The 25,487-nt window shown below is 45.9% G+C and overlaps 2 protein-coding genes across 9 annotated transcripts in view; one reads left to right on the top strand and one right to left on the bottom strand.

The window, feature by feature from the left end:
• PDGFRL (platelet derived growth factor receptor like) overlaps window positions 1-19,848 on the top strand; it is a 59,157-nt gene extending 39,309 nt beyond the window's left edge. The window contains exons 3-6 of the mRNA XM_045779264.2: window positions 9,221-9,372; window positions 13,694-13,987; window positions 17,908-18,047; window positions 19,385-19,848. Coding sequence (XP_045635220.2) covers window positions 9,221-9,372; window positions 13,694-13,987; window positions 17,908-18,047; window positions 19,385-19,573 — 775 coding nt within the window. The 3' untranslated portion in view covers window positions 19,574-19,848. The remainder of the gene's footprint in view (window positions 1-9,220; window positions 9,373-13,693; window positions 13,988-17,907; window positions 18,048-19,384) is intronic.
• A 2,622-nt stretch (window positions 19,849-22,470) lies between these two features.
• Window positions 22,471-25,487, bottom strand: part of MTUS1 (microtubule associated scaffold protein 1) — a 164,884-nt gene continuing 161,867 nt past the window's right edge. For all 8 annotated transcript variants that reach the window (XM_045779258.2, XM_045779257.2, XM_045779259.2 and 5 more), the window contains 2 exons: window positions 23,317-23,414; window positions 22,471-22,823 (listed from right to left, as the gene is read on the bottom strand). In XM_045779258.2, the coding sequence (XP_045635214.2) occupies window positions 22,610-22,823; window positions 23,317-23,414 (312 nt within the window). In that variant the 3' untranslated portion in view covers window positions 22,471-22,609. The remainder of the gene's footprint in view (window positions 22,824-23,316; window positions 23,415-25,487) is intronic.

Genomic DNA, 25,487 nt, shown 5'->3' with positions numbered 1-25,487 from the left:
GTTCTATCATTTTGGAAGTACAGGTCTCTCACCTCCTTGGTTAAGTTTATCCCTAGGTGTTTTATTATTTTTGGTGGAAAGTTTTAATTCTCCCTTACCAGTTTGGATGCTTTTTATTTGTTTTTCTCATCTGATTGCCGTGGCTAGCATTTCCAGTACTATGTTGAATAAAAGTGGTGAGAGTGGACATCCTGGTCGTGTTCCTGATCTTAGAGGAAAAGTTCTCAGGTTTTCACCATTCAGTATGATATTAGTTGTGCATTTGTCTTATATGGCCTTTATTATGTTGAGGTATGTTCCCCCTAAAACCTACTTTGCTGAGAGTTTTTATCATGAATGGATGTTGCACTTTGTCCAACGCTTTTTCTGAATGTCTTGAGATGATCAAGTTTTTTTATCCTTTCTTATGTTGGTATGATGTCTCAGGTTGAATTGATTTGCATATATTGAACCATCCTTGCATCCAGGGAACAAATCCCATTTGATCATGGTGAATGATCTTTAAATATGTTGTCCGATTTGGTTTGCTAATATTTTGTTGAGGATTTTTGCACTGATGTTCATCAGAGATACTGGTCTTTGGTTTTCTTTTTTTTATAGTGTTTTTGCCTTGTTTTGGTATTAGGGTAATGCTTCCTGGACCTGGATGTCTGTTTCCTTTCCCAGGTTAGGGAAGTTTTCAGCTATTATTTCTTCACATAAGTTTTCTGTCCCTTTCTCTCTCTTCTCCTTCTGGGATCCCTATAATGTGAATGTTTTATGCTTAATATTGTCTAGAGGTCTTTTAAACTATCTGTATGAAGGGGCCCCTGGGTGGCTCGTCGGGTAAGCGTATGCCTTTGGCTCAGGTCATGATCTCAGGGTCCTGGGATTGAGCCCCCCATCATGCTCCCTGCTCAGTGGAGAGTCTGCTTCTCCCTCTCCCCCCACTCCATTTGTGTGCTCACTCTCTCTCTCAAATAAATAAAATCATTTAAAAAAAACTATTGGATGATTTCCACTGCCCTGTCTTCCAGATCACTGATTTGTTCTTCATCCTCTAATCTGATATTGATTCTCTCTAGTGTATTTTTAAAATTTCAGCTCTGATGAATTCTTTTTAAATATTTGATTTCCCTTTCTTGAACTTTTCACTGTGTTCATCCATTATTTTACTGGGTTCAGTTAACAACTTTATGACCGTTACTTTGAACTCTTTATTAGGTAGATTGCTTATTGCTTATCTCTCCTTCATTTAGTTCTTTTTCTGAAGTTTTGTCATATTCCTCTGTCTCCTCATTTTGTCTGACATGTCTCTCAGTCTTGAAGGAGTGGCCTTATACAGTAGGTGTCCTCTGGGGCCCAGAAGAGCAATCCCCCTGGGGTCATCAGAACCAGGCACTTCAGGGGTGCCCCCTGTGTGATCTGTATGCACCTTCTTGTGGTTGGGCTATATCTGCTGCAGGGCTGCTGGTGAACAGGGATGGCCCCTAGCTGTGAGGACCAACTGTGATTTGTGATTATGCTGGTGTGTGTGGTTGTGCTGGTGTGTGTGACAGGTTCCCCCTTCTCAGGATGTGATTCACTTTGAGGGGTGATGGTCCACACCAAGGTTGCCCACCAAGTGTGGCAGGGCATACTGGGAGTCTCATCGAGGCATACCAGTCCTAGCCAAGGCCACCTCCTGGGTGTGGCAGAATGGCAGCCACTTTGGTGGGGTATCTGCTGGTCAGGTGGGTCCACAGGGGAATGTGGAGGTGAGGTGGGTGGTACTAGCAAGGTAGATGGCATGTATCAGAAATGGCACCCACCAGCGCTGGGCCAGGTAGATGGAGAGTAAAATAAAATGATACCTACAAGCTCTTCCCTTTCTAGATAAAGTTCCTATAGATTCCTGCCTCTTCAGTCCATGCACCAAAATTAGTCACTAAATCTCTCTCACATATGACCCAGGCACTTTTCAAACTGCTGCTTCTGTGCTAGGTCTCAGTGGGAGTAATTTGTGTGCAAGCCCTTTAAAAGTGGAGTTTGGGTTTCCTATGGTCTCTGGCTTTCTTGGAGTTAAACCTTGCTGGTTTTCAAAGCAAGACATTCCTGGGGCTTGTCTTCCCAGTTCAGGTCCCCAGGGCGGGGCTCCTGATGTGGGGCTCGAACCCCTCACTCCTCGGGGAGTACCTCCTCACTGTGACAGGGGTGTGGGTCCCGACTAGACCAAGTCTTTGACCGTTCTACCTATCTCAGTGTGGCTTTTCGTTTATAGTTGTTTGGGAGCTGCTCTGCTAATCTGTAAGTTGTTCTCAGAGATAGTTGTTCCGTATGTAGTTGTAGTTTCATTGTGTTCTGAGGGGAGGTGAGCTCAGGATTTTCCTTTTCTGTCAACTTGATCCACTCCTATTACTTCTTTTTTAAAAATATAGAAGAATCTGGCATAAATCATTGTAGTAGAAAAGTCTTAAGTCCCATTCATGTACATTGATATTATCTGTTAGCATAGAAATATGATAGTTGTATCGCAAGGGCTTTGAGTAGGTCCTTGGATAGTCCTCAGACATACAGAGGGAGGGAGGGAGGGGGCGGAAGGAAAGGGGGGGAGGAAGAAAGGGAGGGAGGTGGAGGGGGGAGGAAGGTGGGGGAAGGGGGGAATGGAGGGAGAAAGAGTGAAGGAAGGAAAGAAAGGAGGAGGGAGGGATGTTTTAGCTTAGTTTTTGATATTGAAACCGTATTCGCTTTGTTCCTCATTTTGCATATTTGGTTCTCTACTAGTTTCTCATACATATTTCTTTTCATCATCTTTTTTTTTTTTTTAAAAATCATAAACTGTGAAACTTTGATATGTTTTACCAGCTGTCTGTTTCCCAGGGTTTGTGCTTTGTTGATATGGCTCCATTCCCAGAATATCATGGAGCAATTATTTTCTGACACATTCTTAAAAAGAAGCTTAAACACAAGGCCCTGTACAAACACTTAAAATATGAACAAGCAAATACGCAGGAATCTTTATCTCCTTTGATGCTTGGCACAGGTCCTTGCATGTGGTGGAAGCTAAATAATTAATTTTCGAAGTGAATGCTGATTGAGGAAGATTTTGGATTGCATCTTTTCCCCTTACTCCCTATGCTCCTGTTTTATGTCAACAGAGACAACAGCCTCCACCGCCTATCTGGGTTCTGAGAGTTGAGTGGCCCTGGGGACGTTATTTAAACTAACCTTCAAATTCTTCTCCTGTGGTTCCAATGCTTACTTGGGAAAGTTACCTAGCCTTTCGGCCAAAATTTGCTCACCTACAAAGTGGGTAGGATAATAGCACCTACTTCCCAAAGCTTTTATGAGGATGAAATCAGTAAAAAATCTACAAAGGGCTTAAAACAGGGCTTAACACCTATTAAGCACGACTTAAGTTTTAGTTACTATTATTAGTTTGATCATCTCCGTCTCATGGGATTGAGAAAAAGTAACGTGAGCCTTGGGTGCTGGCCATTATATAGTAGATGTTTAATAACTAGTTGTTTTCCTGCCCTTTTTCCCTTCAATTACTTGCTGAACTGTTAACTGGCCACGTAAATAGAAAATGGGATATCACAAATATTACTCAGCTAATTTAATTAAATCTTCCATGTATTTTGGTGTGTGTGTGTGTGTGTGTGTGACCATATTTAATAGGATTTGCAAGCTAGTTAGAGGCACCATCTCTTAGTCAAAATTCCTTCAGTTCATTTCAGTAGAATAGAAATCCAAGCCCCTTTCATTTACAAACATTTTTAAGCTGAGTCTTCGTGACACTAGGATTAGAAGCCTACTGTTCCCATTTGGAAAACAGTGGACAAGATACTTCTCTAAGTTTCAGCGTCCTCATCAGTAAAAGAGAAAACAATAATACCTCTATCCTAACTGTCATGAGAACTAGAGGGTCATCATAATAGCAATATCCAAAATGTATTATGCGCTTACTCTATGCCCGGCACTGTTCTAAGTCTTGGAACTTCTTCAAAGGGCGTAGTGCAATGCCTCCAAGTCCTAAGCGTTAGCTGTTGTTGTTAAGTCGGAAGAACTAGGTGTGGTCGGACTGTGGAAGGCATGAGCTCCAGCTAAGGAGTCTCAAGGTCCTGGTGGAGCTGGGGTTTGAATCCCATTGGGATGGCCCCAAAGTCCATGACCATATGCCTCATGTGCTGCTGCCTGTCACCACAGACCTCCGTCCACCTGTGTTCCAGACATCTCTTTGCCATGCACCAAAGTGCCTTTTGTCTCTTTTCAGGGGATCTCCTTCCCTTGGGATGCATGCCTGCTACTTTGTGTATGTTGAAATCCTTCTCTTCTCCCAAGACTCTCTCAGCCCTGAAATTTTTCCTGGTTACCCTCCTTGGACTTCCATGGCATTCTGTATAGGAGAACTTGAGAGGAGGAAGCTGTTTAGATAACACTGTGTCCCTTACTCTCCACTCTGGAACCTCCCATTGAATTAGCACTCATTAAGTATTTATAGAACTGCTAACTAATTATTTTGTAATCCAGGGTTTCCTCCTGCTCTTGGCTTGTAGAGTCTACGGAAAGTTTAGGAGCATGAACCCCACCATCATTACCTGGTCACTGCCCCAGGTGAGATCCACAGTGGTCCCTAACTTGGAGAGCTGTCAGCCTCCTCTTCTATGTCCCATGATATAGCCTTCTTACCACTCCCCCACCCTCACCCCCCCCCACCCGCTCCTGAGAAGAGAGTAGCATGGGCAACATGTTGGAAGCTTCAAGCCTCCATTGATGGGGAGGGACTGTTTGTAAAGGCCACAGGACCCTAATGGAAGGCATACACACACCTGTGCCTGCACATAAAGAGTCCTAAATTTTATTTTTTTTAAAGATTTTATTTATTTGAGGGAGAGAGAGAGAGAGAGAGAGTGTGTGTGTGTGTGTGTGTGTGTGTGTGTGTGTGTGCGCACGAGCACGCAGGAGCAGAGGGAGGGGCAGAGGGAGAAGCAGACACCCTGATGACCAGGGAGCCAGACTCTCGGGGATTGATCCCAGGACCCCAGTATCAAGACCTGAGCTAAAGGCAGATGCTTAACTGACTGAGCCACCCAGTTGCCCCACAGTCCTAAATTTTAAACACTCTGAAACTTGGACTTGTCCAACACTGAGCTCACTGTGGGCCAGGTCTAGAAGAGAAAGATCTAGGCTGAGGTGTGCTGGGATGTTCAGAGCTGCCTCCAATTAGGGTAAAATCTGCTTATCTTAAATATAATTTGGGGGCACCTCTTTTTGCTCCAGTCAAACTTTACACCACCCTACTAGTCCATTCCTAGGGATTTGTTAAGTGGTTATAAAAGAAGGGGAGCATCCTTATGTGAAGTGTCCCCCAGTTCTTTGCGGGGCTCAGTGAATCCTTGTCCCCATTTCACTGTGCAGACTCTGCCCCCAGAGGCCTTAGGTCGTAGTCCGTCCCTTTGGGTAGCCCACTGCTTGGACTATGTGAGACCATTAGAAGAAATGGACATTTTAAATCCAGGCATTTAAACTGTAATCCTGCTAAATAATTTGTTTCCTGCTTCATATTGTTTGCATGCAAGAGGGGGTGGAAAAATCCAGAAATGTTTTCCAGTGCATTTCCTTCCTTCCACCCCCAATCCTGCTAAAGATACAGCATGCAGGTTTCATGGCAGTAGGGTTATTCTCAAGTGCTAAATTTTTATGTGTCCAGTGACTTTCCTGGTAGCAATGGCGTCTTATATTTCTATCACTACAGTGCTAGCAAATGTTGGGTCCACAGAAGGTGTTTATCAATTACATACTGATTTTGTACCCCAGTTCTGAGCTCTATAGGGAATGTGGTCAGATATTTTCATCCACCTAGGAAGACATCCACCTCTGTTTTCTCTCCACCTTTCCATTTTTTATCCGCTGGAAGCCAGCTCTGTTCTCACAACTGAACTTACCCTTTTGGTCATTGCCAAAAACTTTCATTCTGCCAAGTGAAGTGTGTGTGTGTGGGGGGGGGGTCATGAATCTCTCTTAAAGGCATCTGATGGTCTGCAGCATCCATTTCTTTTTTTTTCTTTTTTAAAGATTTTATTTATTTATTCGACAGAGATAGAGACAGCCAGCCAGAGGGGGAACACAAGCAGGGGGAGTGGGAGAGGAAGAAGCAGGCTCATAGCGGAGGAGCCTGATGTGGGGCTCGATCCCAGAACGCCGGGATCACGCCCTGAGCCGAAGGCAGACGCTTAACTGCTGTGCCACCCAGGCGCCCCCTGAAGCATCCATTTCTTGAATCTTCCTTGATGATACTTTCCTGATTCTTCTATCTACGTTTCCTTTTCCGGTTGGGCCCCTAGTTTGGCTCTAGATTTTGTCCTCAATCCTCTCTTTCCTGTGCTTTCTCTTGTTGAGTTCATCCCTTCTTTTAGCTTCACTCCTACTCCTCCATAGAAGCTCCTCCAAATACAAATCCGGCGCTGTCTCCTCTGTGCCCCAGCTTGTGCTTCCAACTGCCACATCACCCGACATCCACACTGCAGTGCCCCACATTTCATCACAAATTCTAAATCTCCATGGGCGGATCTATTATTTTGTCTACTCTAATCTCCTTTCTCTTCTCAGTGATTCCATCTCAGTTGGTTAAAACCCCATTCTGCCCATCAAAGAGAAATACAAATTAAGTGGTCTTAATTCTTCCACCTCTCATACCCAGTCTGTCCTATATGTCCCCCAGGAAAACGTGCCCTGAATTTTGCTTCCGTCCCCAGCCAGCAGCCAGCCTGGCCCCAGCACTTGCCTTGCTGTTCATCACAGTGACAGGCTCTCAGCCTCCCCCTCTTCCTCCTGCCTCTCCTACGCCTGTTCTCCTCACTCTTGCCCTGGCTAAGGTGGGCTGTCACATTCCACCTCCAAACCTGAGGATGGTCCCTGCTGCCTGTTCGCAACTACATGCCCCGTGACTCCCCACCCCCTCCCTCTGTCTCCTCTGTGATGATTGCATTAAACCCTCAAATTAGTACTGAGTGCCTTCTACCCACTGGGCACTCAGGCCATGGCAGTGCAGTCAAACAAGCAGACCAGGTCCGTCCCAGCGCTCCTGGGGTTGTAGTTTCCTGAGCAAGTGAGCTCACTCCCCTGCCACTCCAACCCGGCTTTCAAAGGCCAGCCTGTCTCACTCCTCAAAGCTGCCTTCAGCCTCTTCAACCCACAGGGATGAATCCCTTTTCAGACTTCCTACTGTTCTTGTTGTGAATACCCCTTTAGTTATTCTCTGATCCTTTCATGTACCTTAGTCTTAACCCCTTACCTGGATTGTAATACCTCTGAGGTCCACTCTTTTTTATTTGCTGTGCTATCTCCAATGTTGGGCATGTATTACGTGTCACTGTTGTAGTGGTATTCATAGTAATTACTACTAGTCTGCAATTATATGTGATTAAGCCGTAATTAGAATAAGACAACCTGACCTGGCGTGCAGAGCTTTACATGCATTTGCTTATCTAAGGGGTGACTCTTCCGCACATACTTAATTGACTTGTTTTTGACTCAATGTCCCCCGGCTGTGGGTCTCAGGAGAGTCACTTCTGAGACTCAGTTTCTTCATCTGAAGTACTGGGAGCTGGATGCCTTTTTTTTTTTTCTTTCTTTTTCCATTCATCACTGGGTGGGTGCCTTCTTTTTAAGATTCTTTCCAGTTCTAACCCTGTGGTTCAGTTCAATTTCAAAGCACTCATTTCTAGGGAATCTTTACTGTGTCCTCTGCACAGATGCAGTGCTTAGGGAATATAAAGCAAATACGGCACAGTTCCCGCCCTCAAAAGTTTGTACCATCCGTTGTAGTAACAGGAAGCTCTGGGTATCTGAGGGGTAGAAAACAAAGGAGCTAATTACGTCACTAGGAGAAATCGAGAGTTGATTCTAATTAAAAGCTTCCTGAAGGAGGAGAGATTTCCGTTCAGTGGAAAGGAGGCAGTTGATGGAGTGGGAGTTCGGAGGCTCCTCTTGGCAGAACTGGGGGGCAAAGCAGCTATTCGGTGATGAAGCAGAACAGGGCTGCGTTTAGAACCAACCAGACATTTTGTTGCGTGCTAAACTTAACACGGTGAGCACACTGATGGTGCCGCAAAGTACAACAGGAGAACCTCAATTACATCACAGAGATACGTGGATCCCAGAGGGGCGAGCCCTTTGGATATTGGAGCTGCATCCTCAGATCAAAACCATTTATTTTGGCAACCCTGCATGCAGAGTCTCATAAGACACAGGGAACGTCTGTTCCGTTGATACGTCTGGCCTCCTGTCACAATATAATAGAATTAATCGCCATTATCATCCGCTAATAATAGTGCTCAATGTTAATATTTATGTCTCTCCTCATTTCAGAAGGAACTGAAGCAGTTTGCAAATATAGTCACATGCAAGAAGATAAAAATACAAGAGATATAAAATGAAAAAATGAGAAATACTAGTGTGTGAGGCCAGAGGAAAAGTTAAGTGCCCCAAAGTTCTAAATACTGTACCAGACATAGGCTGCATAATTGGGGCTCAGCATCTTAGCAACCAAGCATTTTTCCCCAAAGGAAAGTTTTTATTTGTATTTTAATAATGTGGCAGCTCAGCAATTCCAAGCTTATATTCAGAGATTTATCCTTGTTGATCCAAGAGATTTTGCATACAGGATAATGCTAGGTGCTTTCATTCATGTTGACTGTTTATTTTAAAGATTTATTTATTTCAGAGAGAGAGCGTGCGAGCACGATGGGAGGAGGGTCAGAAGGAGAAGCAGACTCCCGCTGAGTGGGGACCCTGACGGGGGGGGGGGGTTCAAATCCTGGGACCCGGGGATCATGACCTGAGCCCAAGGCAGCCACCTAACAGACTGAGCCACCCAGGCGCTCCTCGACTGCTGTTTAAATGAACTCATTAGAAGCAAAAGCTGAAAGCGAAACACCTGCCCAAGGCTTTGTGGCTGAGTTTCTGTGGCTGTGGGGCTAATGCACCAGAGATGTTACTCAGGGGAGGCCCCAGAAGTTCCTCTAGTTATAAAACATAACTTATTATTTGCTTCCTTTTAGAAGAAGCTTCTCTCTCTGACGACTCCCCTCCCCTACAAACACTGTTCCCCCAAGTAAGCTTTTAGTAGTGCGTGCCATCTGAGAGAGGACAGTCTGCCAGGAGCCAGCAGGGTTGTCCCTGCGGGAACAGGGGAGCAGAGAGTGCGGGCTGCGAGGTCCCTGGCCAGGTTGTGAGCCGGCTTTGCCTTTACTGACAGCGTGAAGCAGAACGAGCGCTATGGCCAGCTGACCCTTGTCAACTCCACCGCGGCGGACACGGGCGAGTTCAGCTGCTGGGCTCAGCTCTGCCACGGCTACGTCTGCGGGAGGGATGAGACGAAAACAGGCTCCACCTACATCTTTTTTACAGGTAAGCCGTTTGGTGTGTTGGTGGGATTCTTCAGAATTCCGGACTTGGCCCAGAGTTAGTGTCTCCAAATATCTAATAAGGACGATGAGAGCGCTCCCTGTTGGCCAGGCTCTGTCAGGTTGTCTCCCAGGAACCCTCGAGGACGTGATATCATTTCTATTGCTTTCATGGAGAAGTAGAGGTTCAGAGAGATGAACTACGTCCTTAAGGTCATACAGGTCAGTGGCAGTCCCAGAATTTGAAGCCAGTCTGATTCTACAGTCTGTACCGGCATTTTCCAATATGGCAGCCACTAAACATGTGTCAATCTTTATTTTTTATTATTTTTTGAGAGCGCATATATGCAAGTGGGGGAGGGGGAGGAGCAGAGGGAGAGCGAGAGAGAGCATCTTAGGCGGGCTCCGTGCTCAGTGCTCCATCTCATCACCTTCACATCGTGACCTGAACCAAAATCAAGAGTCTGTTGCTTAACCCTCTGAGCCATCCAGGTGCCCCCATGTGTATTTAGATTTAAATGGAAATTATTTAAAATTAAACAATTTAAAACTCAATTTCTGAGTGGCACCTGCCAGGTCAAGTGTTCCTTTGCCACATGTGGCTGGTGGCTCTCCTCGTGGCCCCTGCAAACAGAGAACATGCCTATCATTGCACAAAGTTCGATTGGACAGCATTGCTGCAGACTCGGTCACTGTGCTCTCAGGACCGATGATGACCTCCTTTCTGGAGCATTGCTAGTCAGAGGAGGCTTAGCTAAAGGCCCCCTCACATTTGTTCTGAGGAGTACTGTGAGCTGAAGTTTCCTGAAGGTTGTGACCCTTGTGGCTCCAGCCCCATCCCTGTGCTAAGGGAGGTGCCTGAAAATGTGCAGGTCAGAGGGAAACCTCTTCTCTGAGCAGTGTTGGGTACACGCTGTCTACACTCTGAAGTTTGGGGCACGATGTTCTCTTCAACAAGTTCAGAGGTGAGGAACAGCTTTCGGGAATCTCAGAAATGCCACCCCCTGGTGCTGCCATTGGCCTTGGCGTTTCGGGTGAAGCCAGAATGCTTTCTTCGTGTCTAGACAGGGACTTTCATGACCTTTGTCTACATCCTGAATCCCTCCACCTTTCACACCTACACTGACTTAGCTACTGGGACCCTAACGATCGTAGGCCCTGGCCAGCAGTGAGTGCTTTAGCAAAATCGTATGTATTTTCCCTTCCCTCCCACATTGCTCCTCACCAGCAGAGTGCTCTGTGATTTTGGAGTCACAGGTATCTCATTCCATTATCACCACACCCCCAGGAAATAAGCAGAAGCTAGTTTACCATCTCTGTTAAAGAAATTATGATGCTGACACTGAGACTTGAAAGTGCAAGGTGACCTGTTCAGTGTGCCATGACGGGTAGTGGGGGAGAAAGAGTCAACCCCTGTTCTTCTGACCTAGGATCTAATGTTCTTACTGCCCTGATCCACTTCTAGGAAGGTGATGGGTAGCTTGATAAACAGGCAGAAGGGCACTAGCTAGCATAACTGGTGGGTCAGGAGGATTGCTAACAGTTGTTCATCGGTAATCCCTCGTGATCCTCATTCTGGAATGTGCTGTGCAGAATTACCCACATGCCCTTAGAGCCTGTTATTCTGGACAAGAACTGATACCATATTTCAAATGGCAGAATGAAGATGTCTTGCCGTGATTCGCACTATTACATCTTCCTAGAACATCGGGGTTTGAATTGAGATTTTGAACTGAAGACCTCCCTCGAGCACGATGTCCCGTTACGGTTAAGGGCTCTCTTGGAGTTTTGGAGCCGGGTCCTCATTCCTAATTTATGGGAAGCTCTTCAGTGAGTCACAGGAAGGCCAAAATATTTACTTCAACTTTAAAGAAACCTGGATCAAAAAGGGACATGACCTAATGCATTCTATCATTTTCTCTTTTCTCAGCACCAAGCCAAGAGACCAATTGGCTTTTCAGTAGAAGGTTTAGCATTTATCGTTTCAGGCATGGGTGGGTTTGCAAAACCAAGATGAGCTGTTACGGAAGCTGAGCTTCCCGCTGCTGGCTCTGATTCTTTCAGAACATATGCTTCCTCGCTACCCACAAAGAGAAATGTCTGGCATTCATTATGTTTGCATGTTTCCCAGAATTTGCAAACACCGTGAAGCCTTTTTCTGACTGTTGTTAATTTGTGCAATTTCTGATGAAGCAGCTGCCACATATCTAATCTTTATGGGGGGGTGCTATCAGAGGGTCTTTTTTCCTCTAATTTTTTATTGAAGTAGGATATATGCAAAGAAAACTACACAAATTATTAGTAGCTCAATAAATTATCCTCAAATGAATATACGCATGCAACTACCACCCAGGTCAAGGAGGAGAACATTCCTGGGGCGCCTGGGTAGCGCAGTCGTTAAGCGTCTGCCTTTGGCTCAGGGCGTGATCCTGGCATTCCGGGATCGAGCCCCACATCAGGCTCCTCCGCTGGGAGCCTGCTTCTTCCTCTCTGACTCCCCCTGCTTGTGTTCCCTCTCTCGCTGGCTGTCACTCTGTCACATAAATACATAAAATCTTAAAAAAAAAAAAAAAGAACATTACCAGCAATAGGGCTTTCTCATAGCAAAGGCTTGGGCACCAATGATATGTAGTAAAACCATATTAATGAGCACTTTACTGAATATGGAGTTTGTTGAAATTTGGATTTTAATTTATAGCCTATTTATTTTTGGAAATCTGAATTTCCATGTGTTTAGTTTTCTTAAAGTAACGCCGTCTACTTGAGTAGCCACAAACATGTTTGCAGGGTCATATGTAATCTAAAATTTTTAAAATGAACTTCAGGAAGTTTTTTGTTGTTGGTAGATGAGATCGACTAATTACAAATATGTTTTTTCTGTTTGTTAAAGCAACTGGTGTGGGCACTTCTTTCATAGACTTACAGTACAAAACGTAAGACCACATCTTTGTGTTCCGGAATTTGGACTGTGCACTTATTCTACTAGCTTTGTTTATTGGTTCAGTTTCCTCTACAAAACCTTTAATTTAAAGTTGCCTCTAAATCTTACAATCAGAAATTCTTGAAGGACTTTTGCTCAGAAGCTATCTTTACCACTCCAGATTCTTCTCTCTACTCTATGGGAACACGTGGGTTTTAGATACAACATTGACCAAGGTGCCCCTTAACTAAGCCTGGAAGTCAATTTATCATGAAGGTGACACAAATCCGCCAGCACCATAGAAAGCCTTGGAAAAGATGGAGACTCACAGAGCCATGACATATTCCCTCTTGATCCCAGAGTCAGGGAAAGACCTCCATGTCCGTGAACTTGGCACTCATAGCCAAAGAACTCTTGGCCCATGAAGACATTTGATGTTGTGTCTAGGAATTCTGTCCCCAACCTAAAATATCATATGACAGTGGCACCCAGAGGGCTAGTGAAGGAGAAAGCCAAGAATAATTAATTGTTTCAGGAACATGGTAGGGAAAAACACTGGAAACAATTTAACAATTGTTGGAGTATAATTAAGTTCAAAGATTTCTCTTAGCAGTTAGCAGTTACCATAATATTCCCTCACAGAATCATCCAGAAAACAAAGGATTTAATGTCCCGTGCCAAAAACAAAACCCTAACCCACAGTCCCTTGACTATCCTGAGGAACGAACGTATGGGCAAGCTGGTCCTTGTTTCTCTCATTTCTGTAGGATCAAATGCCATCATCTAGAACTTAAAATACAGGGAGAGTGATTTCAGGGCAAACAGGAGAATATAAGAAACTGACTGAATTTCCCAGCCTAGTGTTAGACAAGCAGAGCTCAGAACTGAGCTAGTGGCTTCCTTGTCTGCCCTTACTTAATTCTCTTTCCATTGACCTTGGCAGGAATGAGTTCCTCTGGGCTGTAAGGACAGGTGAGGATGACAGCACCCTTGCTGGGCCAGGCCTCTCAGAGGCTCTGCTGTGCTGGGGAACCATTCCCAATGGGCAGTTACAAGCATAGGCTTTGGGGCTAATTTCTCCAGAGACACATCAGATTGTTCACAGGTCTTAACACTGCTCTTAACATAAGGAAATCAGTCTCCTTCCCTGATTCCTCAGTGGGCTAATTCATGGGCCTGGTTTGTCCTTGACCTAATACTTTTTTGTTTCCTTTAAGGAGATGGGAAGTGAAATCTCTTTTACAAAAAAGGAAAAGCAGTAAAAAATAGCTTTTTCTATGCTTAAGAACTTAGTATCTGAGTATATTGCCAGTTCCCTCTCTGTGCCCTGAGAATGTAAAAATCTTTAAAGCACTCTTAACCTTGTTTCTCCAGAATAAATAAACCTCTGCCTTTCCCTTTGCAGAGAAAGGAGAACTCTTTGTACCTTCCCCCAGTTACTTTGATGTTGTCTACCTGAACCCGGACAAGCAGCCTGTGGTTCCTTGCCGAGTGACTGTCCCGTCAGCCAAAGTCACCCTCCACAGGGAGTTCCCTGCCAAGGAAATCCCTGCCAATGGAACTGACATTGTTTACGATGTGAAGAGAGGCTTCGTGTATCTGCAACCTCATTCTGACCACCAGGGGGTGGTCTACTGCAAAGCGGAGGCTGGGGGCAAGTCTCAGATCTCAGTCAAGTACCAGCTGCTCTATGTGGAAGGTAAGCCAGCTCCTACCACTGCCTAGAGTTTAATCTCTTCCAGCTAGTTACTATCAGTACTGATGTTCCCAGCTATGGATGGAAATTAGGAGGCACAGAATGCTGTTCTTAAAGGTTCTTCTGTGGTACCACTATTTCTAGAATTGCCCGTGATGGGACCCAACACTCCTTGACTCCCTTCATCCACTGCTCACTCTGGTACTATCTCTGTGTGATGGATCAGCAATTCTCCAGTATTCAACTGCTTAGAACATCCCCTGTGATAAGAGCATCTTCTTTGTTGTAACCAAAATCCGTGGTCTCCTAAGGGCACCATCCCTCCCCAACTCAAGGTCACGTTCTTCTTGTGCCCATTCCCACTCCCTCACCCTCATCCTCTCATCTGCTGTTAGGAAGCTTCGCCCCTCTGAGCGTCATGGCTCCACCAGCTTTCTCTTCTCCTTTCCAGTCACTCCCTTTGTTGGCTCATTGTCCTCCTTGTCTCTTCACTTTCTGGGCGACGTTAATATCCATTTAGAGCTCATCAGGCTCGGTTCACTGACCACCTCATCCCTTCCACCTCAGGCACCCCTTCCTCAGCTCCATGTCCAGTGACTCCTCTGTGACCATCCTCACCTCCACCTTCCTCCCCACATTCTCCAGTGCCCTCCTTCCCTCCTCACCCACCGAGTGTGGGGTCCAGGGCTTAACATTGCTGTGCTCTCTGTTGGTGCCCTCAACTCCTTGCCCACCTGTTCTCCCACGGTCCAGGGAAATACCACCCTAGAGAACACGACTGTGCCCTTTCTTCATGACGAGAGCTACTGGAGAAGCCCATGGATGGGTAAAGTCAGTCTCTTCCAGTTGACCTCACTCCCCACTTCTTGACACAACTGAACTATGCTCAAATCTCTCCATTAAAAATGGAACTATTTTTTAATGTGAACATTTTAGTGAGGAGTTTCAATTCAGTGGATTCATATATGAAATACTTTTTTTTTTCTCCACTTCCTTCAACTCTGCCATGTTGAAACCTGCTTTCCTAAGGGTAGTGAGGTCCACTAATGATATCTCAGTCTACTCTACATCCAACAGGCACTTTGGGTGCCTAACACTGTTCATTTAAAATCGTTAACCCCACACTTGACCTGAAGTCCGCTCCTGCTCTGTCTACCAACATACAGGCAGCACTGGTGACCTCAGCATCTTGGAGTAGGGGGTTTGTAGCAGTGGAGGGAGACAGTCTACCTCCCCTCCTCTCCCTGCTCTGGTGCTGACCTTGGGGGAGAAGGGGAGAGGCTGCAGCCCAGAGGCATTTGTTTCTTGGTAGTATTTACTGCCCTGGCTCATCATTGAACCCAAAGGGACAGACGGGGGCTCCCACATCTTGCCATGGATAAGGAATTCACCCCTAAGCAGCCCCTGTGGTGCGTACACCCATGTCAGATCCAACCCCATCCTCCTTTTGGACCCTCAGCTGAAGGTGTCTTCTATTCACACATACCTCTTTGCTCTGATCTGCCATGTGCTCTTGGAAAGGATATAGCCTTTGACGTCTCTATGTCCTTCTGTTCCCCCGACTCTGGAGCATGTAAGAATGAGAAACTTACAGCAGGGACACAGTCTGAGTCTCCTTCCCCCGGCAGCCCCCATGTACCATCACTCCCAGTGCTCTCCAGCTCTGGGCTGGTGGCACAATTGCAGGCAGCAAGCAGATGTCCTACTGCAGAATAACACTGTCCCCTTCCTTAATAAGTGATTCTCTTGGGGCTTCCTCTCCTGACTTCCAGGACAGAAAGCACCCCCTCGCCAGTCCGTTTAGGTGAGTGGAAGAAATGGTTCCTTTTCATGTACCACAGTCCTTCAACAGTGACTTTTCTCCCTCCAAGATCTCTTCTATGACCGGAGTGAGGGGTCTGTGTGGGGGACAAGTCATTCTGCGATGCCGCTGCTTGAGCAGCCCTGGAGAGGCCTGAGTGTCCCAATAACAAACAGTTCTCAGATGAGAATTTAGATTCCTTCGTGCCTCTTGTTCTCCGCCCTGGGACTTACTCAGTAGCCATGCCCCCCCTCCCCCATGCTGCTCCCAAGTAACTTGCAACCCTCCTTGACCATCCTCGACCCTCGGCTAAGGTCGTCTTTCTTTCACCTCACAGCCAAATTGCCTGAGAGAGTGCTCCCCATGTCCTGCGTTTCCTTCCCTCCTGCACACTCCTCATCTGTCTCCCCAGTGTCCCACCGAATCAGCTCTTGCTGAGGGCCTTGGGAGTCCCAGGCCCTCAAATCCGGCAGACAAGTTTCTGCCTTCACCCTATTAGACTCTACCGCGCCTATGTGAAATGCCTCTTCCCTGGCCTCAGGTTTTCCTACTCTCCCCCCCAACTTTCTCATTCTGCTTTGTCAGCATTTTACGTCTCCCAGCTTGTCAGTGATGGAGGTCCACAAGACACGCTTCTTTCTCAGGCCTTGCTCTCCTCCCGGCCAGCCTCAGCCATGCCCACGCTCTGCTTCCTGTCTGCTCACTGCTAACTCCCAAGTGAGTGTGTGTGGCCCAGATCTGGGCATGCTGGCTTCACCGGATATCTGCACTTGGATGCTGCATGGACCCTGCCTCGAACTCAGGTCTTCCTCCAGGCTCTGGTTCTTCAGCTTTTCCGGTCTCAGGGACGGCACTATAGTCACCCATGTGCCGGCCCAGGACTGGGAGTCACCCTGACAGTCCTGTCTCCTCCCTGCCAGGTATTTGCACTTTTTCCATCAAATCATTTTCACATCCTACTTTCCACGCCCTGTTTCTCCCCATCCTTACTGCAAGAAAAAAGTTCAAACTATCATCTTTTCCTCCTGGGACGAATGCAACTCTCTTTTGAGTTCCCCTTTCTCTCTCCATCTCCCACACCATAGCTAATAGCTAATTACAGTGTAAACCATTGACTGGGTTCCCACTTCTCTTAGACCCCTAGTCGAATCCTGCATGTGGACTGAAGGGCCTAGCTGGACCAGCCTCTGCCCTCCCTGCCCTGCAGCCTGCCTGGCCTTCGTCCACCTCCCGGTGGGGGCTCTGCACACTGTGATTCCCGGGCTGCGGCTGCCTCCCCGCTTCTCCCTCCGTGCCTGTTAAGCTCACCCTTCGGGGATTTTAATTCAAATGTTGTTCCCTCAAGCAAGGAAGCCTTTCTTGGTTTTCAGACTATTCTGAGCTTCTAGAACATGCTGGGCTTCTCCTTCATAGTTCATAACACAACTCACGTTTTACGTTAACCGTACACTTGCTGATTGTCTGCCTCCTCCAGTCCATGAAGAGAGGTCCCCAAGGGCTCAGACGCCACGTCTCTGTTGTTGGCTGCTGTAGTCCCAGCTCCTAGCCCATTGCCTTGCTCGAGGGTGCCTTCAAAATTCCTTGAGTGACCTGACCCCAGCGAACTGTTTCTGCAGTGCTGTGAAGTAAAGAGACTGCCAAACAGATGTAGTACTTGTGCCCTTCCTGCGAATGTTCTTTTCCTTCGATTCAGACATTCTCCTCTTCCCTCTGAGGATGGACAGCCACACACCCGCCTCTTCCTCTTTATCCCTTCAGCTGCCCTCCTTCCAGCCTGCCCTTCTCTACCTTCTGCTTGCTCTTTCCCCACACACTTTCTTCTCCTTCAACTTTATTCCCCTTCTTATTCCCAGAACTTTGAGCCTCCTCTCCCCATGTAAATATAATGGCTGGGCCTGGGAGTCCTGGATGACCACCCCATTCCAACCATCAAGGTAAAGAGGAGGCTTCACAGGACACCGGAAGTGGTGGGAGAGCCCAGGCCTGAAGCTGGCTGGGAAGCTAGAAGGCAGGCAGAAACGTTACAGCTTTGTTCAAAGAACAGAATATACCTCAAGGTTTGTCTTCAGTGTGATACTAGTGGATTTCCACCTCACTTTCCCTGTCTCCTGCTTCCTTTCAGTTCCCAGAGGCCCTCCGTCAACAACCATCTTGGCATCCTCAAACAAAGTCAGACGTGGGGATGACATCAGCGTCCTCTGCACGGTCCTCGGAGAACCTGACGTTGAGGTAGAATTCAGGTGGATCTATCCAGGACAGAAGGTAAGGGCTGTGCCCCGTCCCAGCCAGCTCGCTCAGCTCACAGTTTTGGCCCCCATCCCCACTCCTAAGTGAAGAGATCAGAACTTAAGAAGTGCAAGCAATGTGTGGAACTATGTAGGGGCCTGGGCTGACTGGTTTTCTAAGACATTTCAGTATAGTTACAAGTAGCTTTCTTTTAAAGGAGAGGGAAAAAGAAGTGGGTTCCATTAGGCACTTCAGCATACCCTCTTTCTATGTTATTTTTCTTCATAAGCCTTAAGCAGGGATGAGACCTGAAAGAGAAAGGAGGGGGGGCCTCCCTCTTTCTCCACCCCCAATTCTGGGTCAATTGGAGGCCACTTGGTTTCTAGCTGAGGGCTCTCCCCATACAAACTATGCCCTATGGTGAGGACAGTCACCAAGTGGGTATATAAACCTAGGCCCTGGCAAAAAGATGCTGTGAGGCCAGAGATTATTTTAAAATAGACTTTCCATAAGAGCAACAACCACACAGTTAGCCCCTGCGCCTGTTTTGCTATCACCATGGAATAATCCCTTCCTTGCCAGAAGAGATTTAGCCTCCTAAGACATACTCAGCCCCTGAGCCCGAAGTGTATTGGCTACTGTGATTGGTGAAAATAACTCTCCCCAGAGAAAAGTAGTTTCCTGGGACTAGGTATGTGTTTTCACAGTGTTGTCACACTTTGAAGACATCAGTAATTTTCAACAGATTTTTTTTTATGAGCAGAAAGTGTATTTATTAATACTGGTAATATTACAGTTATGTTAAGCTAACCCAGAACATACTACATTCTTATCACCAAAGTTGGATGAAGCATCTTAAAAGTGACCATCTCACTTTCTAGAAATAGGGAGTTATGTCATCTAGGGCATCCTGTTATCCAGCCTCAGGGTACAACTTTTCTCCCCACTGGAGTCCTTCGGCATATTTGACTATTTCTACTTCTCCCTCCCCCACATCTGAACAATGAGGAGCTCTTATTCATTCACAACTGCCTTTAAAATTCTGTGACTAAGAACTATTGAGCGGGCAATGTGAAGAGGAGAGCAGGGGAAATTTTTATCCATGTTTTTTGCCTAATGCCAGTTCCACATTCTTGGAGTTCCAAAGAATACGTTTTATATTAAGTAGCCACTTACCGAGGAGCAGCAAGAGCGTGCCGAACAGTATAATGTTTATACGGCATAAAAGCTCCCCTGTGCTACGCATACCAAATAGTCGTTTATAAGTATGTAGTTTGCGCTCTGAAAACGCCACGCAACGGTGTTGGGGGAATGGGAGCGGTTTGTAGCGGCTTGTGGCTTGAGTTACAGTGCGTGGGGGTGTTATTCAACAGGATGAAAGGCCGGTGACAATTCAAGACACTTGGAGGCTGATCCACAGAGGACGGGGGCACACCACAAGAATCTCCCAGAGCATCATGACAATCGAAGACTTTGAGACCACTGATGTAGGATATTACATTTGCACTGCTCAGAATCTCCAGGGGGAGACGACGGTTGCTACCACGGTTGAGTTTTCCTGACTTGGAAAATGAAGTATAACGAGTTGATGGAGAGTTCATTTGTGTCCATGACCCGCTTTGGGGTTCTCTTGACTAATGTTTTGCCAGAGGCTGATGTCAAGTGCCAAACCCCACCCCCTGCCCTGTGAGTCAGACCCAGACATCCAAACTAAAAGGAAGTCATCCGGTCTAATAATAGAAGTGTTAACTCCTCTGGCAGAGAGCATGTATTTTGATCGCTTACCTATCTACATGCATTTCTACTTTTTATAATTAAAAAAAAGCATTGATATTAACCTTACAGCCTCATTTCTATTAAATGAGCAAGTTTTTGTAAAAAATACAAAATGAGCTAACTGTTCATTTTTTAGGTTGGTTTGAAGTACATCCATAGGACTTGTTGGCAGCAATGTTTGGTTCACTATCCAAGATTCTATTTGATATCACCACTACGACACAGGAGGATCTAAAAATGGAGTAATACAGGGTTCAACTGTATCTACAATACAAGCAAAGGTATCAAAAAATTACGTAAACTTGCCTTTTTAAGTTTGTGTGCAGTTTGCTGCACCCAAAAGTACTAGTTCTAGATGAGTCATTCTAGAGTAGGTGTTTTTAAAAATTTAACTTTCAATATAAAATAGATTTCCAGATCAAGGAAGACTCAACTTCATTTAGGCTTTTTTTTTTTTTTTTTTTTACCCTCTTTAAAAATATTTAGACTTTAGCTGTTCCCATTTTCTTACCTTATCTAGCAGACATTGTTAAAATCAGCCCAAATTTCTCCAATATACATAGCTGGGAATTCAGAGAAGCTTACCCGTCAGTCTAGCTCTGAGAGCCTGATTTCAGCCCGTGACCAGTTTTGTCGTTGCATTGGAAGCTCTTGGGAAACAGCTGAAGAGGAGACAGATGGTCACCTGGGTCTTGAGAAGGGCTAAAAAGTGGGTGACACTTTGGAGGGTGGAGTAGGTCAGAGGTTGAAATTCTTACATGGAATAGTCCAGCATTATTTATTTGATCAAAGTAAAATACACTTTCCATCACTACAAACAGCACAACTACAGTTTACATATCCATATTTTTATGACGTGCCAACATTGTGCATCCTACATGAAAAACATTTGGTTTGAAAAAAAATCTTAAAGTTCTCTGTTTTGTTTCCTATCTACTCTCCTATTGCCTCCCATGCTCTGAAGATAATTTGTATTAACTATGTAAAAGACTGATTTCCCCAGACACCTAAATGCTATGGAGGACAGCAAGGAACAGCACGAAATGTCCCATGTAGGAGATGGACGGCAAACCCAACTTTGGCTAATGGCATTGAAAACGACTCAGAAGGGCAAGCAGAGAGCTATTCCAGGAGGTGGCAGTGAACCTATATTCCCATTTACCAGAAGCAAACATGGAAGGTTACATACATGATAAACTGTCGGAGATTAAAGGCTACAGACACCATCACTAATAAAAACAGCCATGCATCATGAGGGTCAGTTTGCTATGTAGTGTACACGTAAATGAGGACTCAAATAGCCACCGCTACCATCCCGAATCCATTCTTACACTATAGGAGTTACCTGTATAGCCACGGACATCAGCGACTCAGGTTAGTAAATACTGACGTGCAGGGAGAGGGAGATGAAGCCACAGTTCTTCCTTCTACTTCTCCGCCCAAAGTCTTAGAATGGGGGGAGGTAATAAGTTCTGAAAAGAAACTGAAGTGCAGCGTGGAGGGAGTTGTGTATACCGCGTTTTCCACTCATTGACTGACCATTCTGCTACTTTTTCAAGGATCGAAGCATTCCTCAAAGGGCACGCGGAAACTTAGCATTCTCCTCCCCCAACGTTGCACTAAAGACTGCTTCACTGCCTTCAACGGGCTGCCCCCCACTCCTCAATAAGCGAGGACTCCTACTTTACCTTGTTCTACTAGCTAATGACTTATTCTTCCTTCTCTCTAGGGTTCCCCGAAATTTGTACTAGGAGATCCTGGCCTTGGTTTATTTGGAAAGTAGTTTTGGCACTTTGATGATGCGCTGGCTCTGGAAAAGCGTATTCCTTGTCCCAGAGAAAAGTAGGTAGGAGGTAGAAGGTTTGCTTTTGTGGCTCTGGTAAGAGGTGGGGCAGTGGGGGGGGTGGGTGGAGAAGAGGAAGGGGGGAAGTGAGGAGAATGGGAGAGCAGATAGTTTCAATCTGTGGGAATAGCTCAGATCAAGGTAAAAATAAGGCAGATGCACTGGTACTGCCCTCTTTATACAGAGTTTTAGAAAAATTAGGGTTCTCTATTTACGCATAGCCTGAGAAAATAGATTGTAGTATCATGTTAGGTTCACATGGGGACATTAAAAATCTACAGAAAAAATTAGTTTCAAGTGACACTGCCGACAAGTCACTCCAGAAGGATGCAGAGCTGTATAGACGTGGACGAGTCAAAGCTTTTCCTGCCATTACTGCTCCCCACGGTCAAGGGCTGAGCCGAGGTGGTGGCAGAGAATCGTAAGTCAAACGACCATCGTTCCTCCTCCTATGGCTTTTGCAGCAATGCGTACACTGACCATTATTAGTACATACCCGGAGATATGCAGCACTTGACTTTCAACACACAGCAAAGGAGGCAGCGTCAGGCACGTGACACTCCGTGCATCCGTTTCATTCATACATCCCCACGCAGACCAAAACAAAAATCAGAAGGTGTCTGTGGTGAAGAACATTATAAAGGTTATAAATCTTTATCTTAACAGGCCCCTGAGAGTTTTTTCCCCTTATGCTAGGTGAAAAAGGCAACGAACAAGACCCTCTTGTTCTTTAAGTGCTTTGTGCAACAGCGTCTGTGTAGATCCGTTCTGAGATCTGTGGGGAGGAGGCTCCTGGACGGGGTCCAAGCCTGCCTCCCGAGTTCCAGTCTCCAAGGAGCCTCGGGGGTGGCGACTCTGCAGTTCCAGAGGGGTCCTCACACGCCCACTACTGTAGTTCTTGCTCCCATGAGCGTGGTTAGGGTCAGTCCCGCAGACCTGTACAAATGCTTTCGGACAGTCTCCCAGCTTCCAGAAAGCGTCATCTGGGTGAAATGCTGGGGCTGGGGAAGGAGCCGGAGTTCCTCGGTGACTGGAAGGGGATGGCGGCGGACGTGGGGGACCTCTTGGGGCTGCACAAGTCCCCGTTGTGCAGTTTCCACAGCAGCTCCTCGTTCTCCATGGACAGTCTCTTGTTGACCTTGGACTCCTTCTCCAGTGACTCCTGCAGAACGGCCTGCTCAGTGGAAAGTTGCCTTAAAGACAAAAAAGCCACAAATCACGTGGATCTGAGTTCAAAGGAACTTGAAAAAATTCTTACTATTTAAAATTTGAGCACCTGAAACAATCCCTTTGGAACAAAAGGGGGTCCTGCCTGGGGCTGCTGGAGAAACACTGGGAGTGTGAGAGTAAGCCCAAGGGAAAGTACCTTTGGGGAGGAGTTCATAGTGGGCTGGGTGACCCTACCACAGCTTTTCTTCATCTCTTATGACTCTCTTACGCTTGGGGAGGTTTCTTACTTGGCCTTATGATGCTCCTTCCCTGAAAGCATGCTCAGGGTCAGTAAGCCACAGACCACAGTGGCCCACGCCGCTGGCTCCAATCCTATTTTCCACATGGAAGTCAGTAACTGTTTTAACCACCCACTTCAGTCCCATTTCACAGTCCACACGGGTGGAGTGTGGTAAGAAAATAACACTTGTCGTTCAAGGAAGGGAGGCGCTCAGGAAAAATAGGACAATTTTTTACCTTGAAATCGCCATGTGCTTGTCCATCCGAGCTTTCAATTCCTCATTCTCCTGCTGGAATCGCTTCAGTTTGTCAACCAACGCAGTGTTGTTGTCCGCCTTGGTGCAAATGAGAACGCCAACACTTATACGCTGTTTTAGAACTGCCCCTGAGAACTGGTGCACCCGGGCAACACCGGGGGCTGCGTGCCTCTTCCAGTGTCAAGGTGGTAAAATGACCACAGCGGCTAGCCCGCACTACAGCTTCCTGTAGTAAATTCTGGAGAAAAAAATCCCCATGTTCAAAGAAAACTCAGAGTAGGCCAACAGTTGACAATTCTTGGCAATGTCTACTATGGCCTTAAACATGGTTTCCAGTTTCTCTGTAGCATTTACCTCGGGGTGGCCATACAAAGCTCCGATTCACCAAGCTTTGTGGGGCACCAATTCAGACAAGGAGCACTCACTATGCAAAGCCTCCCTCCTCAGTTCGGTGGAAGGTACATTTGTTCTCCTGCTGGCCTGCCCAGGCTAAACTTTCAAGGGAAACAAATGGATCAGGGGACAGATTCAAGGCTAAAATCCCAGAAGACATTTAACCACTTAACATAATGAAGAGCTCATTACATCCCATTACTTTCTAAAGGTAAGATTTTATTATCGCTGAGGCGGTGACATCACAGCTCTGTCAGAATTAATTCTAATCCCTGTCTTTGCAGTGTAGGACTAATCCACTCTGATAATGACTCTTGGTTGGGAGTGCTACTGTTAACATTTCCAGAAAGTGCTCGGGATAAGCCAGTCAGGTGGAATAACTTTCCCAAAAATGAGACTAAGAAAAAGGGAGCCTTGGAATTCAAGGAATTCCCCACATGAGGTGGGGAAATCTGGAATGAGAGACTGGGCAGGGATTGGCCTGATAGTATCATCTCATCCAATTCCTCCTTTTACAGGAACTAGCCCTCATATTGCCACACAGTTAACTAAGCACTGGCAGAGCTAGTTTTCACACCAAACCTTTCGTACTGAGAAAGCCTCCTTGCTTTCTCTGAGTCTTATTTTCCACAAAGGCTCAGAGCTTACAAATACAAGCATACCTCATTTTATTATATGCCACTTCCTTGTGCTTTGCTGGTATTGTGGATTTTTTATTTCTGTTTTTGGTTTTTTTTTGTTTTTATAAATTGAAGATCTGTGGCAACTGCATGTCAATCGATCAAGTCTATTGGTGCCATTTTTCCAATAGCATTTGTTCTCTTCAAGGTCTTTGACACATTTTGGTCACTCTGGAAATATTTCAAATTTTTTCAATATTATTACATTTGCTATGGTGACCTGTGATTAGTGATTCCAACTCACTGAAAGCTCAGATAGTTAGCACTTCTTAATTAAGGCATATACATTGTTTTTTTGTTTTTTTAGATATGCTATTGCACACTTTACGGACTTTTATATGCACTGGGAAACCAAACAGTGCACTTGACTCACTTTATTGCAATATTGGCATTGTCGTTGTCTGCAAGCAAACCCTCAATATTGTTCACTGAGGTATGCCTGTAGATAAAGTAACCATGAGTTTACCTGTTCTGTCAACCCAGTGTTAACTAATGCCAATGATACCTCTCGGGCATGGCAAGAAACAAAAATATTTATGGGTCAACAAAAATTACAGTGTGTTGGTAATTTTATAGCAGAGCCTGTTCTCCATGTATGTGGTATTTTTAAAAGTTGGGATGCAAGAATGGCTAGGGGGCAACACATTATTAGCAGGGTGACCGGCATCACCAGTGACTGTGAGATCAGTGGAGTTATCAGGCTTGATGGAACAGGATGACCTTTGGCAGGAACTGCTATCTATACTAGATAGACTGTTAATAAACCATCAGAATTCTTCTTTCCTTCCTTTAAAAGAAAAATCAAAATTGCCTGGCAATTCCAAGTGCCCATATATCCCGGTGGGGGCTTAGCCCTTACCTCTCTCCACAGTGAGGTAATGGTGTCTCTAGAAGAAAATGGAACCAAACCAAACGCCAAAACCCAAACAAAAAAGCAAACAAAGAGTGGCCTCCAGGCTCCCTGTTGTCCAGAGCTGGTTTGGGCTTGAACAAGGCACCCGGTCACTCAACAATGAATCACTCATAACTGGGGGACAAGGGACAAGCACAGTGAGGCAGCTGGCACAGTCGAGGGCAA

Source organism: Ursus americanus, chromosome 27, assembly GCF_024610735.1.
Source record: "Ursus americanus isolate L20-20 chromosome 27, mUrsAme1.1.p, whole genome shotgun sequence".
In the NCBI taxonomy this organism is placed as follows: Eukaryota; Metazoa; Chordata; class Mammalia; order Carnivora; family Ursidae; genus Ursus; species Ursus americanus.
Note: the sequence above shows the minus strand (reverse complement) of the source record. Positions and strands in the feature narration are given on the sequence as shown.